The 20,143-nt window shown below is 31.1% G+C and overlaps 1 protein-coding gene across 1 annotated transcript; it reads left to right on the forward strand.

The window, feature by feature from the left end:
* Nucleotides 1–2: 2 nt before the first annotated feature.
* LOC143042824 (ubiquitin-like protein 3) lies at nt 3–11,094 on the forward strand. Its single transcript, XM_076215294.1, has 5 exons — nt 3–328; nt 2,402–2,510; nt 8,976–9,062; nt 9,817–9,894; nt 10,793–11,094. The coding sequence occupies exons 1-5, from the start codon at nt 299–301 to the stop codon at nt 10,852–10,854; spliced, it is 366 nt and encodes a 121-aa protein (XP_076071409.1). The 5' UTR covers nt 3–298; the 3' UTR covers nt 10,855–11,094.
* Nucleotides 11,095–20,143: the final 9,049 nt, after the last annotated feature.

The following is a 20,143-nucleotide window of genomic DNA, read 5'->3' on the forward strand; positions in this document are numbered from 1 at the left end:
TCATCTAACGGCCGCCATAACAGCTGAGAGAAGTTGTTTATCGGCTCAAACAAAGATCTACTACAAAGCAAGGATGATTTGGAACTATTTATGATTATATATTTCAATAAGCTTAAACTAAGTCTCCCAGAAATGTACTGTCTACTTAGAAATCAAAATGATGACAAAACAATCGCAAGCTGAAAAATAAACAAAACGGTGTCACAACAAAACCACTGTCACTGACACTTTGCTATCCTGTTTCCTCAACAAGTTAAATAAAATAAAAACACGCTTCATATATTTGTTTTGTTAGAATATGGGATCAAGAGGCGTACCTGTGGATAAGGTAACTTTTGTTAAAAATATAGTAGGTTAGCTATGCATGCAAAAAAATGTGTCCTTTTCTTTGCTGAACAGTGAACTTTATGAACCCTGCAAATGAGTTAAATTAAATCAAGATTGTCGATTTTATAGAAAATCAACATTTCATACAACTAGTAACTATTTATCTTTTATTGCATTCCCCCGATATCCGTGAAGGGAAATTCAAGCTCATATACTGACAAAAATTTCACCCAGTTTTTGTTATTTTTTGCATGCACTCAATATCCGGTCAGTTGCCACTAAAACATGTTCGCACCACACACGTTTGCCCCCTAGGTCCGTTCGCATCCTACTCCTAGCACCCAAATCTCATGCATGCACCAAAATTTTATTCAAGTACACATCAGTCAGGGATGTAACTCTATAGGCAAAATGATAGGGTTATTACAGGAAAATAACATACATTTGTTATTGTGGACTAAAAAATCAAAGAACTGTGATAACATATGTATGTTACATGTTTCAAAGAGACAATATACATCATTAGTGGTGCATTTTCGTCAAAAACTCTGGTTTTAGTGAACATCATCCCTGTGTTTAGGGGCATCGTCACTTCTGTTCTAATGTCATGAATGTTGAGTGAGTGGTTGAAAAACTATAATACTAGATATTGCACGAATTATTTGGCAAATTAAAATCTCATAATTGTCAATCTGAACTGCTGTCATACGGGAATTGTGATTAAGTACTTACACAACAAACATTATTTATAGTTTATCCTGCACAATGATGATCACTAAGACGCTTGATGAATATTAATAGTGCAGGGATACAGGCGATCCCCTCTATCTGATACTGATAAATGACGTCATAATGACACACATAATTGACCAAGTTTTTCCGGTGCGTGAAGATAAAATGTACACTTTCTTTTAGACGACATAAGAATCACCTGTTTTTGATGAATTATGTTAAACATTTTCCAAAAATAATGTTAACAATAATTATTATAGACCTGACAAAGAAACCTGTCAGAATCTAACTTTATTTCGAAATAATGGGAAAAAAAGATATTTATAGCATTTTACACTGAGAAAAACACAAAACCATTGATTGTGTTGATTAAAAGTGTGCAAACAGGCTCTAGGTCATGTAGGTGCAAAAGTGAAAGGGCGGGACTATGTTTTGGGGTGAAAAGACTGTGATTCTGTGCACTCCAAAAATGTGGTAGGATAGTCAACCAGTGGATGGTGGCCTCTAAATGACTGGAAGAAGAGGGTAAAGTTAAACAGAAAACGAACTGACTACTCCATCATGTCCATGGCAAAATACAAACAACATTTTTTTATACACTTTCCATAAATTGTTTTACTAAAGATTGAGCAACATGAACCCCTCCATAAACCTGGGGTTATGGCCGTTGCTTCTTAGGGAAAGCAAATCTTGCTTCACATGTGACAAATATGTTGCACATATACAATCCTGCCTCGCATGTGACAATTATGTTGCAATTATGTACAATCAGTGATTCACTGTACAATGTACATGTACACATGTAAGTATAAATTCAATGACAATGTTGTCACAGTTAAGGAAAAGAGGACAGTTCTGAGTTATTTCCCTTCAAAGTCTAATGAATTTAACCATTTCCTAGATTATTGACGATAATTTGATTTTCACTAATCATACTACATGTAATACTAACATGTAATAGACAGGATTGATAAAGTGTAACTTTCAATGTCAGAAATGATCAGCAAGACATTATAACATAGATATGTCAAACATTGGCGAACTTGTCACACAAACAATTAGAAATGACTGAATTTTGGACTCAACAGACAAGCTAAAAAAAATCTAGGGCTCAAAATGCTCGTCTTGACAAGATCTTTACAAATAGGTCAATTGTACACTATAATTTCTTGTTATTATATAGGCCTGGCCTCTCTACTAGGGGTTTTCTTGGTAATAACATATATGTACATGTATGTATATATATAGACCCAAATGATTCCTTCTACAGCACCACTTCAGCTTATAATTTAGTCAACATGGTCAAGTCATTTTAATGCAATATTTATATTTTCAATTTCAGATAAACCTAAGACTTATACTGGTTAGTGGCAAGACAAAAGAATTTTTGTTTTTACCGAATGATTCAGCGGCAGATATAACTGATCATGTTTATACAAACTGGCCGACAGGTATGTACATATTTATCATGTTTATAGAATTTTATGTGTATACTATAATAAACATGATAAAGTGAATGTTTACAATTTTAAGTATAACATGTATAATGGTAATGGCTGCGAAGGTCCTAACAATAAATAAAATGAAAAATCATGCTAGGGGGCACCACTTTATAACAGACGAAAATGTAATTCATTATTAAAATCACATCCAATTTAATGTTAATATTTAACATTCTTACATTGTATCTGCTAAATGATTGGAGTTTTCCCAAACATTAAATCTTAAATCCACACCTAGATTATATTTAAAATGTAACAATGTACATGATGTACAGTACAAGCAAAAATGACAACTGTTCCTTCGATGATGAAAGTTTTTAATGACCTTGACTGGCTATGCAGTCCTTTCAGTTGGTAACTGTTCCTCCTTCATACATGTAACAGATTCCTTTTATTCATTGATTTACAAAAAAATTTACAAGAAATTCTACAAAGAACACATAAGATGAACAGTCTTAAATATCTATTCAGGGTGTTCAGATATTTATTTTAAAATTGTGTGTGTTCGAGTCCTGATTTATGACCCTGTCATATGCATATATATAGGTATATTTTTGTTGTTATTTACATCGAGACATTGGTAAGTCATGTAAGTTACAGTCTTCACGCTGAACTGCTAAATCTACAGGCCCGCAGCTCAATTTTTAAAATATTTTAGTTAGATTCTGTTGGCCTGTAGGTCTGATTTTTACAGGCCTGAGAGCAATTTTACCAGCCTGGGCTGCCACTCGTCGTGAAGACTGAAGTTAAAAACACAGAAAGACAACGCTAGTTGAAACACATACATGACACAGAAAGACATTGTCAGTTGAAACACACACATGACACGGAAAGACATTGTCAGTTGAAACACACACATGACATATAAAGACATTGCCAGTTGAAACACACACATGACATAGGAAGACATTGCCAGTTGAAACACACACATGACATAGGAAGACATTGTCAGATGAAACACACACATGACACAGAAAGACATTGCCAGTTAAATCACACACATGACACAGAAAGACATTGCCAGTTGAAACACACACAGGGCATTTAAAGACATTGTCAGATGAAAAACATACATGACATAGCAAGGCATTGTCAGTTGAAACACACACATGACATATAAAGACATTGTCAGTTGAAACACACACATGACATATAAAGACATTGCCAGTTGAAACACACACATGACATATAAAGACATTGTCAGATGAAACACACACAGGACATATAAAGACATTGCCAGATGAAACACACACAGGACATATAAAGACATTGTCAGTTGAAACACACACATGACATATAAAGACATTGTCAGATGAAACACACACATGACATATAAAGACATTGTCAGTTGAAACACACACATGACATATAAAGACATTGTCAGTTGAAACACACACATGACATATAAAGACATTGTCAGATGAAACACACACATGACATATAAAGACATTGTCAGTTGAAACACACACATGACATATAAAGACATTGTCAGTTGAAACACACACATGACATAGAAAGACATTGCCAGATGAAACACACACATGACACAGAAAGACATTAACAGATGAAACACATGCATAAAATGGAAAGACATTGTCAGATGAAACACACACATGACATATAAAGACATTGTCAGATGAAACACACACATGACACAGAAAGACATTAACAGATGAAACACATGCATAACATGGAAAGACATTGTCAGATGAAACACACACATGACATATAAAGACATTGTCAGATGAAACACACACAGGACATATAAAGACATTGTCAGATGAAACACACACATGCCACAGAAAGACATTGCCAGTTGAAACACACACAGGACATATAAAGACATTGTCAGATGAAACACACACATGACACAGAAAGACATTGTCAGTTAAATCAAACACATGACATAGAAAGGCATGGCCAGATGAAACACACACATGCCACAGAAAGACATTGTCAGATGAAACACACACAGGACAAAGAAAGACATTGTCACTGCCAGTTGACACACACACATGCCATAGAAATACATTGCCAGATGAAAAACACACATGACACAGAAAGGCATTGCCAGCTGAAAAACAGACATGACACAGAAAGACATTGCCAGATGAAACACTCACTTGACACAGAAAGACATTAACAGATGAAACACATGCATAACATGGAAAGACAATGCCACTTTTCCAGTTGAAAACACACATGACACAGAATGAAATTGCAGATGAAACATACTCATACATTCATACTGAGTTATTGCCATGTAAATCACCCAGAGATATTCATGTACATTAGCCAAATGAAACACACAGATAACTATAGGTTAACACACAGAAACCCTCAGTGCAGCTGTCAATTTTTCACGCAATATGTTTTCTATTTGTCTGACAAACATGACAATACATTTAACATTTAAAAAAGGAACACACCTAAAAGTGACCTATCTTGCCAGTTCCTTACAGCAAAAATCTTGGTAGAAGTGTGTGGATACAATGAATTTTGTAATTTTGTCCAAGATGAAACACACAGAAAGATATTGCTAGATGAACATGGTGAAACACATATATATTTATCTTATAGCCAGGTGAAACACACTAACATTTTACCTTGCGAAACACACATATATTTATCTTATAGCCAGGTGATAAGAAACTCTGTAAAATTTGTTCAAGTGGAAAAAAAAAGTACTGAAAAATTCCTTCTGTCTTGAATTTATCTTTCATTGTCTTTTGAATTCCAATGAACTTCTGTCATGACTTACATGTATAAACAGATATTTCTCCAATCCCTACGCAATTCACATTTATCTTTTTTTTCATGTTTCTTGACCTATTGATTATTTTTATTTAACCAACATGGTTTATTTGATCTCAGTATTTCATTGGTCAAAATTCCATTATGTTTCCTCATTGAAATTATTGCTCTGGGTGTTTTTACTAATGTCCAGGATCTTCATTATTTAGCATATTTAGAGCAAAGTTGACCCCTGTGTAGTGTATCATGTTAATGTATTCCAATGTCATTTAATCATAATTATCTATTACTGTTAATACCCTATATAATATCAAAGATAATCAAATAACTGTTAAAAAACAAAATGTCAAAGTGGCTTGGCACTTAAATGGCTTCATGGTACCAAGAAATATTTCAATTGCATGATTTAAACTAAATAAACCTCAATTTTTCAAGTATAATGACACATTCCTAAACTACAATATGAATTTATGCATTAAAAAGTAAATATTTTAAGATATTTCTCTTATATATTCAAACAATTGTCAACATATTATTTGTGACTTTTTGTCCTACCAAATTTGTGACTTTATGTCCTGTGACTTTATGTCCTGTGACTTTTTGTCCTGTGACTTTCTGTCCGTTTACCGTTAATACCCTATATCATGTATATATGCTGAGAAGACTTGACATTTTGACAGAATGTACTGATTATTTGTGTTTTGTCTGATTATTATAATTTACATAGATTTAGAAATTTTTATGATTTTACCAATTTTTTTTAATGTTTTTCCTTTATACCATCATACCATGAATATCTTAAAAACTATAAAAGACAAATGAAAACTCTGAATAGCAAAAATAAACAGCGAAACAAGATTAACCAATTACTTAGTCAAATGACCAAAATCAGTCAACTCCTTTCACATTCCTTAAGCTTTTTATACATGTTATCATGATCAGGTTATAGGAGTTTTTGTTGTTTAATGAAGATTTTTACCATTTGTTTTTGTGTTTTTGCCAATGTCTGAAGATGAACATGTACAAAGACCTAGGCTAGCAACACATGGTTGTTAAAGCCTTTAGTTTGAAATACAAGAGTCAATGAACTTCCATTCTTAACTCTGATTCTTTATAAACATCATATCAGACTCTTAAAACATGATTTAGAATTAAGTCAGTAGAGTCTATTCTATTGACTTAAAATTTTAAATCATGTAAAGAAAGACTTTGAAGTTCAAATGTCGTGGATCTTCATTATTTAGACATGTTAGAGCAAAGTTGACCCCTAGTACCATGTGTAGTGTATCGTATATGTATTCCCATGTCATTTAATCATAATTATCTATTACTGTTAATACCCTATATACATTTATGCATGAGAAGTCTTGACATTTTGACAGAATGTACACTTGGACAATTGAATTGATTGTAAACATAGTAATACAAATAACCGATGAAATCATAAATATTTTATAATGTTTATTAACGGAGTACTTATACCAACTTCATTAACGACAGATTAAACAAATAATGCAGTCATTTCCTTATTTAAAGAAATTGATTACATTTGACATTATATTTCTTTTACCATATTAAGTAATTTTATATTGATTTACCTGATGGTCAAAATGATATTGATTATATATTGTAAACTGTATTTTGATACCTAAATAAATATATACATAAAATTGAGAATGGAAATGGGGAATGTGTCAAAGAGACAACAACCCGACCATAGAAAAGACAACAGCAGAAGGTCACCAACACAGGCGCGGATCCAGAGGGGGGGTTCCGGGGGTTGGAACCCCCCTTTTTTTTTGGACGATCAATGCATTTGAATGGAGACATGTAATTGGAACCCCCCCCTTTGTCCTGGGTTAGGAACTCCCCTTTTTAAAATGGCTGGATCCGCCCCTGCAACAGGTCTTCAATGTAGCGAGAAATTTCCGCACCCAGAGGCGTTCTTCACAAGTATATAATATTTAGACATATTCATTAAGTATCTAAAGTGTAAATATAAAAAAAATTAAAGCAGTGTTGTGAAAGTTACAATTTACTGTCTAATACATGTAATAGAAGTGGGTCTGGTTTCTAGCCTATCAGATAACGACCTTGACTATCTTTGTTATATAAATATAAATTGCATGTGTAAAGGAATAATGTGTGATGAATTAATGGAACCAAACAATCCTTATTTCCAGTTCCATCTTTAAGAATATATTTAGAATAATGTGAAATTGTGGATTTTTTTTAATGGTACCCTTTCATGGATTGAGAAAATGTTGCATTTTCAAGGACTTTTGATTTTGTGTTTTCTTCCAAATTCTGCATATATATATATACATATATTTTTGTATCTTTAGATTTTGTACAAATCCAAGATTTTTTTTCACTCAACACCTCCACACATAAAAAAAACCAACCATATTTATCCTTAACATTTTATACAGATCTATGAGAAAACATGAAAAAAGCTTGTCTCAATTGACACAATATTTTTTTCGAATAAAACTCTGTCAGATAAAAACCATAGAATATCCATGATAGTATTGATTATAAGTCCCAACAGTTTTGTTTTTCATAAAGATCATGTATTTTTATATGTATTGATATATATTTACTTTCTGTAATCATTGTTAATGATAAAGTATTGTAGTTTAGTATACAATTTAATAGCAGTATATTATCAAACAGATCAGGTGAAATGGTAGGTTTCCTCTTGTTGCCTTTAGTATTTGTATTGATTTTTGATTTGTAATAGTATATGAATAAACATACAATGATACAACAAATCCAGAAAAAAGGTAAAAACATATTTTAGATATTTAGCTCTATTTGAATGAAATTGTCAGAAGACAAGGAACACTAGTAAAATGATCAAGGGGGTCATTAAAAGCATATCTATATAGCTATTAACTCATGAAAATATAGATTTCATGTTTTCATTCAATCATTATGAAATATGTCAATTGCTCTTAATGTTTTCAAGGTCAAAGGTTATGGTAACATTATTAAACTAAGAAATAATTCCTTCGTGTCATGCTCTATGCTCATTTTAACATGGATAGACATTATATTTGTATAAATTTTACACTGAGTCTGAGCTTTAGCGAAGTGTAAAATGTGGTCAAATATAATAACTACCCATGTTAAAATGAGCCTAGAGCATGACACAAAGGAATTATTTCATTCTACATGTTCTAATAGTACAAATACAGTATTTTTATAGGATGAAGCGTACGAAAATACTGTAAAAATGTTTGGCTTTTCCTGTTTCCTCCCCAAGGAGTCTGTGCATTACATTACATATATTTAATTAGCTTAAAACCTACGAGCAGGGTAAATATAAAAAAAAATATATAATAAAAGTATATGATATATTTTAAAGGATAACGATGGACATAACGTTGATATACACAGTAAGTTCGTGCACATGTGTCAAACATATTTTGTGCTCATTAGATCACGGCCATGTTTAGAAAGCGTAAAAAGGACTTCATACAACTGTATATTTTATATTTTACAAAATTTTACTTGCATTTGAAAATTTCTCCAAAAATATTTTCTTTACAGTCAGACTATTTTACAACATGCATGACATGTGTATAAGATATAAGAATGTATTGGTCAGTACCGGTAACTGATAATTAGTTAAACTAATGATATTTCTATTTATAGATTGGTCAGAAGAACAGCTACCTAGTAGTAACATACTGAGGTTGATATACCAAGGAAGGTTTCTTCACGGGAATGTTACACTTGGTGGTATGTAACTCACAATATTGAATATAGTTATATGAGGCAGGCATTACCTGTGAATGGGGACGAAGTCTGAATTATTTTCTTTTTTATTCAAACATGTTGATAAATGGAAATACCGTAACGTTTCCGATATTGGTTCTGTTGTTAGGGATTTAATTGTGACGTTATTTAAGTAATGACGTCATATTCAATGTAAACAAAGAAACGCTGTTATCAGGTTATGTTTTTTCATATCAAACAATTATTCAAAATGATTGGGTGTTGAATTCCTTCCTATATTTATTGACATGTTGATAAATATATTTTATTCAAAGTCTCATGCCAACAAGACCAGAACAGGAAGCAACAAGACCGGAACAGGTAGATCTGAAAAAAAAGTTAACGATTTTGAGTTCATTAGTAGAATGCAAAATTCGGGAAAATTTTCCCAATTTTTTTTGTATTTTTTTTTGTATTGATTTTTCTACCGTAATTGGGGACTTCGTCCCCATATTAAGGAAAAGTGATATGATAGTCAAAGCGACAACTATCCATAAAAGTTCAAATGCAGTGCATGGGTGTAAGCAATTGTAATGGCAACCATATGCCTTCTAAAGATGAAGTTCTTCTGAAAAGAAACACCATAAAAAGATTTCAAGTCACGCTTACAAGTATGGTTTCAAAATACACAGTCATACCTTTGCATTGAGTTATTTATAACTTTATCATGTTATTTTATAGTATGTACAGTATATATTATTTTAGATTTTAATTTCAGCTTTACAGTTACCGGTTGGTAAAACAACAGTAATGCATCTAGTGGCCAGGGAAAATTTACCGGAGCCAAATAATCAAGGTATGGTCATATGTATATTATTATCCATCCTAATTTATATGCTTGAAACATGTCGTGTACACACAAACAACTTTAAAGTACTCTTTAAAATCAGTTTTCGATATCAAAGTCAAAGGATAAAGTTTTAAATCGGAGACTTTTCTTGTTTTTAATAAATTTTTTCGTCTTAACAACAGTTTTCTTTTCTGGACTATCATTATAAGGAGAGGAGACGTCAAAACTTTGCTTCGAACACGTGCGTCGCAAAATAGTTAATAAATGATCCTTTTATGACATATGACGGATGCCATTTAACCATATCATAATGTCAACAATACAATTAACACCTTTATTAATTAGTCCTTTGTTGTTGATATCACACAATGCAATCAGCTGATTATATAATTATTGATTTTCTGTCAAAATCTAAACGAGTTCAAGGTGAATTCCGAGTATATTGTCTGATCAGATAAAATCCGAGAAACCCGAAAAAATGTAAATAAACAAGATGGCTGAAAATAAATCATATATATATTTCTTTCACCAAATTCTTTCGCCACAATTATTATTTTTTCGCAAATTGCGAAAATGGCGACCGAAAGCGGAAACCTTGGTTTTAAGAATCTTACCAGCTTACAATGAAATAATTCCAATATTTATTTGGAAATTCGGGGCAAGTGCACACAACAAATTTTTCCACATTCTTGTTGGATGTGAGAGTGTTATATATGAATTAAAACAATTAGAATGGTGCTGAATAACACATATAAGCCTTATGTGTGTTATTTAGCACCATTTTAAAGCAATACAAAGATGACAAATATCTTGCATTTTAAAGCAGCGAAAAGAAGAAACATTTGACTTCCTCTCTTTTATATGCAGTGCATTATTATGATCAATTCCCATATTTCTATTTCAGGTCAGTTGAAGAAAGATAAAAGTGGAGAGAGTGGTTGCGGTTCATGTTGTGTAATACTATGACATCATTATAGAACACGATCAGCAACTCTCACTAGTCTGTGATATTTAGTACCAAATGGGAGGTAACTCTCCAAGCAGATCTGTAAATCATTATTATATCAAATTTTACTGCCAAACAAACTGAAGATGACAACTGTTCTGCACAGTTTGGCATTTTTTTCACATCATATTATAGTATAGAATTGCACAATATCATCATCATCATGGGATAGGAATTGATTTTTATCATGAGATCAGAAATGAATTTTATCATGGGATCGGAATGGATTGATCATAGGATCGGAAATGATTAAATCATGGGATCAGAAATGATTTATATTTAACAACAAGCAGGGAACAGATCCTTCATGCAGCAGGAATGCAGTCACATAATTGATTAAAGAAAAAATTCAAATATATTAGTTTCAAATATGAAATTGTTCATGACATTTTTTATTTATTATCATTCTAAAACAACAAAATGTGCAATGATAAACATGAATGAATAATATTTCATAATTAATTGAATTCAAATTACAAAATGAAAAAAGGATGATTTTTACTCTGATCAAAACAACTTGTTTCATTTTTGAGTGTTGTATGCAGTTTGAAAAAACAATTTTTTCATTTTACGGTTCTTTACACATCAGCAAATCAGGGAAATAACGTGTTGTAAGTTAACAGAACTTTTAAACCCGTCTGCAAAATAAAGCATCTTATTAACAGACTAATATTTTCAAATTAGACCACATCTGCTGGTAATTTGATATATATTATATATGGAATCTAGTTGCTATTTTTTTTAACAACAACTTACAATGATTGTCAGTGAAATTATTCATTACTTAGAAAAAAACCCAGAAAAAGCTATATGACTAAGAGTATTTCCAGTAAGATATCCTTATTATGCTGAAAGGGAGGTAATCCACTACCTCAGAACAAAGGGCTGTAAGGATGTTTTATTTGTGACTGGTTGTTTGCTCAATGATTACTTTTGACTCCATAAATATTCCTATACAGTAAAAAAAAATATTGCAAGAATTAGGAAAACAGGTTTGGCTTTGTTTAAGGCTCTGATTTGAATTTTTGTTAATGACGTCAAAACAGATTTCATACTTGCAATATGTTGTTTTTTTTTAAAGATTAAAATTTTCAAGATTCTTGAAATTTTTTTTAGTTGCCATTGACTAAAAATTAATTTTAAGTGCTTAACCAAAAAAAAATTGAGATTATCTTTAACATGTTTAAGTTTGTGTAATGAATACACATTTCTGTGTTATGATGGAAATGAAATTTGGTTTTGATTTTGTGCATTTCGTCTTATAAGTATTGATGCAAACTGTGCATTTTCAGATTTACGAATTATGCTAGTCACTACTTTGTAAATCGCTCAGTTATTTTTAATTATCTTTAAGATTTTTAAATCGTACAGGAAGTACACACAACTTTTTTGTTATCTGTCATGTTATTTGTTGACTTGTAAATATTTATATAATATATGTAAATTTATTCATTTATGCGTAAATTGTGCTACATAATGTGTTGACTCATTCTTGTTATTGTGTGACTTTGTTAAAATGAAAGAAAGAATTATGCATAATTTAATGTTTAGAATGGTATAAATATTTTAATTATTGAGGTGAAGATTAGTCTTTTGATCAGCTGAGGGCTGTTTCAGACTTAAATGCATGAGGGTTGAGGGGGCATGGGAGACGCTTTTAAAGACCCTGATCACCCTTAAAATAAAATTGTCAATTGATTTGAAATTCTTACAAATTAAAACCTTGAATTGTACCCACAAAAACACATATTGTATTATGTTAGTATCAAATTATCTCACATTTTTAATGAAATTGATTATTTTTCTTCAGTAGTTTGGTTTGTAAGTGATGATAACTATTTTTTTTCTTTAATCAGATAAAGTTAGTTAAAATGATTATGATATTTTTAAAAGGTTCTTTGATTAAGCTTTTTTTTTATTTCCATGTAGATATTTTAGTCATTATTTTTTAATGTAAATTCAGAAATTATTGTGATGATTATATTGAGGATAAAAATGAGACAAAATCAGGTTTGCAGCAAAAAAAACTTGCATTCAAAATTTTCAGTAGTGGTTTTCAATAATACAATTTTAGAAATCACATTGCTCACGTAAAGTAGACTTTGAATTTTTGCCAATGGACAACAATTTGCTGTAAAACTTGCAAGCATCAATTTCTGAAGTTACAGTATTTAAAAAAAAAAATCATTTAGAGTGCCTATGGTTTAAGGGTACAAGGACTCTTTCCTAGAATTGTTATATCTATAATCAGGTTCTAGGGTTTGTACTGCTACCATGCTTTTAGTGTAGGCAACATTGTTCCTAATAAATTTAATTTAATTTTAACTGCACATAAAATTTTGTGTGAATTAATCTCACTGAAAAACATTATAACCACTGAAGTAAAATAAGATATTTAATTTGTAATGAGTGTTTTAATGTAGGATAAAGTAAATTGTATGTGTGCCTTTTAAGTGTAGTGTGTGAAATAAGATTTTCATGGTGTAGAATCATTAAGTATAGTGTAATTGAAGCATACACTATCTTGGTGTTAAGTCTCAGGAGCACAGTTACATATATGTATCTGTAAGCATGCGTAGGGAGAAAAATAAGATTAGAAATATAAATTATGAATTTAAACTTAGCAGAAAAGTATACCATATAAGAATAAAAAAAAACCCACTTTACTTGAATCTTCATAAGTGTCAAATAAATGATAAAGGAATTCAATTAACCATCCTTTCTCTTTTAATTTCTCTTAAAAAAGAAAAGCAAGGATGTCCAGTATAGAAAATACTGTAAATTCACAAATTATTTCATGCATTTATTATTGCGGGTTTGTCATTTTAGACTAAAATGGATTTTAATTTGAGCGAATTTGAGAAAAATTCTATTTAATTCATAATTTTTTTTACAAACTGCGAGTTTAAATTATTGCGATAACAACCCAGTTACTTTTTTTGCAATAATTTCTGAATTGGCAGTAGTTAACTCTAAATTAATCATTCACACAGCATTCTTAAAAACAGAAAAGTGTGATTTTGGTCAATCTGCCCTCCAATAGTGTGCTTTCCATCATGTAGATCATTAATTTTGATAGTTTCTAATAAGGTTACACAGGCAAGACATATCACTGTGTCAACAATTTATTCATTAAGGGAGTAAGGGCAAAACTTGAATTCTGTATAGAATTGACAATTGTAGTCACAAAAAGATATGATCTCAGTCATTGTTATTCAATTAAAAGAATTTCATGACATTGTTTAAATATTTTCATTGTGTAGAAATGTTTTAAAGTCACCTTTAGTCAGCATCTAAACATTTTGTTCCTGTCAATGCCAATTTGGACATGTTAGACAACCTATTATTCTCTTTGAAATAGTTGACACATTTTTCACTATGAAAAAAAAACTATTTTATTTTTTACTAGAACATTGAGCTTAAAAGTCTACTTATTTTCCAACTTAATATGAATGAAAAAAAATTAAGGGACTAATTAATATTGTGTACATGCAAATCAAATTAAATTTAATTTATTCATTAAAAAAATCATTTTTCCAAATGAGTTGAAAACATCAATATTCATTGTCTAAGTTGACACTTGACTGGTTTGTTGTAGGAAGTAATTTGACACTGAAAAATCATGCTTAACTTAGATATACAGATTTTTCTGTTAATTATAAGTTTTACAATATATGAATAATCAGTATGCAATTCTTCTGTTAGGAGAATATATTAGCTTAATATTTTCAATTTTGCATCAGATCTAACTAGTCAATAAAAAATTTGGTGCAATGACTTATAAGTAAATTAACCCTATTTAACTACCTTTATTTATTTAGCCAAGTTAGTAACTAGTAACTGCAGTAATTAAACTCATTTCATGTAAATTATATGCCACTCAACTACTAAGCAGTCTTAAATCTGTTGAATCAAACAAGAAAAGACAATTTTGGCACTTTTTTAAAAACATGAGTGCAGTAAGTGTGTTTGACTTAAACCAGAGTTGTTGCTCTAGGGTTAAATTTATAATTCGGTATGAAATTTAAAGAAAAAATACATCTTTTTCTTATTTTTTCTGTATTAGTTTTCATCTGTTTCACTGAACTCTTTATTAAAAAAAAGCTGTAATGTCTATGGTCTTAAAGATGCTTGTATAAATGACATAATCTTGAAAAAAACAGAACTCTAGGTCGTCAATTTTAAGTGGTTAATGTAAAATCACATGACTGACGCTGAATACAGATTTAAAATCAACATTCAATTTTGTCATATTTTATGGACTTACCTTGAATTTTTTTTTTTTTGTTACCAGTATACTTTTTCAAACACTGATAGCTTTAAGGTTAGACAATTATTTTGTATATAATGTCCAATCATCATGACTGAGGTTGAAGAAATCTTGTAGTTAATATCTGCCTGATGTAATTAGATAGTGGAGGAATGCGTTCATTTCTTACTCAAGTTCTCTTTTTGTGTGATCAAAAATCAGATTCAGATAATATATAGAAATGATATCTGGTCTTCATTCAGTAGAAATTAAGGTAAAAATTACTTAGTAAACAGTGCTTTGTAACAGAAAAATAAAAGGGAATCAGATAAGATGAGAAATATTGGGATACATCACACGTAAAATTATAACTTGAAAAAAATTTGAAAATATGACACCTGCCCTCTAAACAGCAACTATCCAATTCAGCAAGCATTCATGTCATGCTTAACAACATTTCATTTTTATTTTTGTACAAGCTTATAGGAATGTCAAAATATTGAAATACAGATGTTAATGGTTGTTTATTTCATGAGAGAGGCCTGAACTGTTGCAAAAATATATTTTGCATATTTAAATTTTCATTTAAACTGGGTGTATTTATTCCTCATTTATAAATATCATTGGTTTCTGTTGTTATGGTAACACTTTTGACAAAGTGTTAACGTGTTAAGGTGGTACCCAACACTTTAACTAAAATTAATTTGGCTCGTTTAATTTTCTTAAAATTTTGACAAAGTATTTACTTTGACCCCTTGACAAAAATATAAAAAAATTTTAAATTTTGAACCAACCGTTCAATCAGAAAAATTACACTGGTTATATAGCAGTTTGACAAACATTTTGATCATTGAGAAGCTTACTATCCCTTTAACAAACCAACGTTATTAAAACGTTAAGCTGATTTTACAGAGTTATCTCCCTGTAGTGTTAGGTACCACCTTAAAATCATTAAAGTAATTTATGTTACATGTAGATTTGTAATGACATTGTTTTGTGTTATTTTGTTACACCTATTGTGGTTAAAAAAGTATTCTCTCTTGTTTATATATGCTAATTACAACCTGAGATATGAATGATATATTGTTGGTAATTTAGTTGTTTGAAATTCTAAAATGGTCAAGCTGTAGACATGCTCAACAATTTATCACACAGTGGGGAAATGAATACAATTTTAAATTATAATAATGCAGATCCAGAATAATGAAGAAATAAACAACATAATTTAAAGTTTTATGCAATGTGGGTGGAACTATAAAAATTTGCTGTGAGTCAATTCACACATTTACTTTTTGACTTGGTATTTTTTTACTGGTTCAAGGCATTTTTTTTAACGACCGAAAAAAAATTAGTTTGTACAACTTTGCCACAGCTTCATTTTAAACATGTCTTATAGTGATATCTCATAAAATTATGAACTTTAATCAAAGAGGAATACCTCCTAGCAATATTTTGAATAGGAGTTATCTTTCTTTGTTCATAATTTTAAATGTGTTTTCATAAAAAGCATGTCAGCTGTAAAGTAGGACTTAAAGTCTCGTAACCATTTAACATTTCCTTTTTTTCTTTATTTTTGATCTTTTAATATGGTCAAAATTGAGAATCCACCAGGGTTTGTGTTATGCACACCCAGTACCATAAGTTAAGATATGTTGGTAAAACCAATTGTTTCTACACCAATCTTGATATATACTTTACCTAGTAAAAACTAGGTCTGTGTTTTCAGACCAATAATTTTATGAGCTGATTTTTATTCTTTTGCACTTTGTTTAAGATAAATAGTGGTTAAAATCAATTTGTAATTAAGCTTATGGAGTTCTATCGTAACGATACAATTGGTATCAAAAACTGAAAGGAGGTCCAAAACTTACTTGACATTGCACTGGGGCGTCAGTAGATATCTAGAATAATCTCTCTGATATAGATGAATTACTTTCAAAATATGTCTCTCATGAAAAATCAAATATACAGATTTAATCATTTTCAAATTTAGTCTTATTAGGACTTTAATTAGGGAAAGTTTCTTATCGTGTTCAGTGGCACAAATTGAAATTTCACTGTGAAAATGGCATGTAGATCATACTTAATTTTCTCAGGAAGGTGTTGCATTTACCACCTTATATAATAACCAGTTTATAGATTTATTAACATTTATATGAAGTAAAGGAAGACTTAATTGATTTTCATACTTTTTCCAGTGTATGGGATCAGACACATGCAACATGATTTTTTAAAGTTGACTTCTACTTCAATTGTGACATTTTTACAAATAAAGGAACTTAAAGTACAAAATCTTTTAAAAAGTGTTTTAAGTTAATTAATAACACAGGCTAGTGTGTTCAAAGTAGTTGTTATGTTTTTATTGTTGCACAAGATATTGTGTGAAGTGACCTATTGATACTAACATTTAAAACTTTAAATTCTAGTAATTTTACTAGAAATAAAAACGTGAAGCACTTGTTATTAACCTAAATGTAAGGTACCCCTTAGACCCTTACATTTGTGTATAATGAAAAAAAAAGTAATTGTCTATGTAGTGTTCAAATATATAATTCAGTATGAAGCATGGCTTCAGTTTATGTATGTAAATTATGAGGTAAAATTGAATGAATATTCATGAGAATAAAGAAAGCAAAAAGGTTGAGTTTTAGGGTATGAAAGTTTAAGATGTGTGATATTTAATTTAGTTTGTGATAAGACTTTTCTGTTTTATATGAATTGAGTTGTGAGAGAAAGAGTTGGAGGTTTATTGTTCATAAAGTGAAAGTAGATACCGATTGATTTTAAGGTGGTACCCAACATCTTGACTTATAATTAATTTAGCTCGTTTAATTTCATAAAATTTTAACATAATATTTACTTTGACCCTTTGACAAAAATATAAAAATTTCAAAAAAATTGAACCAACCAATTTATTAGAAAAATTACACTGGTTATATAGCAGTTTGACAAACACTGATTTTGATCATTGAGAAGCTTAATATTCCCTTAACAACGACAATGTAATTAAAACATTTAGCTGATTTTACAGAGTTATCTCCCTGTACTGTTAGGTACCACCTTTAATTCAATATGTAGTAAAATGAAAGAAAAAAATGAACTCGAATAAAGTTAAAAAAAATATTTAGCTTATTAAAAAAAGGTCTGGGTTTTACAAAACATGTAATGACTATAAAGTTGATAACAAAAATCTAAATTATTTATAGCCTATTATTATTATATTTTTTTTATTAAATGGAGTCCTATTTCTTTATTAAGTCTCCCAAACAAAGTTTGGAGACTTATTGTTTTTGGTCAGTTCTTATTATTTTTATTATTCTTCTTCCTCTTCCTCTTCCTCTTCCGCCACTTTAAAAAATGAACTTGTCCGCAGCGTTTCTCCAAAACCGCTTGTCAGATTGACTTAGGATTTGGTAAAATGGTAGACTAATATGTCTAGGTGAGCCATCAATCTTTCGTTTGTGCATTGGGGTCTATTAAGGGCTATTTTGGGGGGTAGTAAGAAGGGAGGGGTTTACTATAGAACCCTATGGGATTTTATTTTCTAAAAATTTCAAATGAATATAACTTGAAAACTGTAAGTGGTAGATACATGCAGTCTTCAGAAATGATTATAGGACAATAAAACAAATCACATGAAATATAGGGGGAGTCCCTGGGAGTTCATCCCCACCCCCTTCAATTTGAGAATATGCTTATATCTTGTAACCGATCCAGATCCCCACCCCTAAACCATATATATTCCTGATTGGGACAATAAAACAAATCAAATGCAATTAAAGGGAGGTCCCCGGGGGTCATCCCCACCCCGTTCAATTTCATAATGTGCTATTATCTTGTAAATGGTCCAGATCCCCACCCCTAAACCATATATATTCTTGTAGGGGACAATAAAACAAATGAAATGAAGTTAAAGGGAAGTCCCTTGGGGGTCACCCCACCCCCTCTTGTTTGAAAACTTGTAAACGGTCAACATCCCCACCCCTAAACCATATATATTCTTGTTGGGGACAATAAAACAAATGAAATGAAATAAGAGGGAAGTCCCTAGGGGGAAGTCCCTGGGGGGTCACCCCACCCCCTCTTGTTTGAAAACTTGTAAACGGTCAACATCCCCACCCCTAAACCATATATATTCTTGTAGGGGACAATAAAACAAATGAAATGAAATAAGAGGGAAGTCCCTAGGGGGTCACCCCACCCCCTCTTGTTTGAAAACTTGTAAACGGTCAACATCCCCACCCCTAAACCATACATATTCTTGTATGGGACAATAAAACAAATCACATGAAATTAAATGGAAGTTCCTGGGGGTCACCCCCACCCCGTTCAATTTGAGAATGTACTATTATCTTTTAAGCGGTCCAGATCCCCACCCCTAAACCATATATATTCTTGTAGGGGACAATAAAACAAATAAAATGAAATAAAAGGGAAGTCTGGAGGGGGTCACCCCACCCCCTCTTGTTTGAAAACTTGTGAACGGTCAACATCCCCACCCCTAAACCATATATATTCTTGTAGGGGACAATAAAACAAATGAAATGAAATTAAAGAGAAGTTCTTGGGGGTCGCCCCACCCTGTTCAATTTGAGAATGTGCTATTATCTTGTAAACGGTCCAGATCCCCACCCTAAAACCATATATATTCTTGTAGGGGACAATAAAACAAATCAAATGAAATGTAGGTAACTTCCCTGGGGGGTCACCACCACCCCCTCCTGTTTGAATACTTGTAAATGGTGGAGATCCCTACTCGTAAGCCATATATATTCTTGGGACAAAAAATCAAATCAAATGAACATATGAATGGCGAGTTATGGAAGCTTTGTTTGGGAGACTTCGTAACAGCATCCTGTTACAATTACTTCTTGTTTAGAATAGCATTTATTACTTTCAACTAGTTTGAAAATATGTGGAAAGGATAAGAAATGCAGTCATAAATTTTGCATTTGATACAATTAAATATATGTGTGTCTTAATTGAAAATTTTATACTGT

Source organism: Mytilus galloprovincialis, chromosome 8 (assembly GCF_965363235.1).
Source record: "Mytilus galloprovincialis chromosome 8, xbMytGall1.hap1.1, whole genome shotgun sequence".
Lineage (NCBI taxonomy): Eukaryota > Metazoa > Mollusca > Bivalvia > Mytilida > Mytilidae > Mytilus > Mytilus galloprovincialis.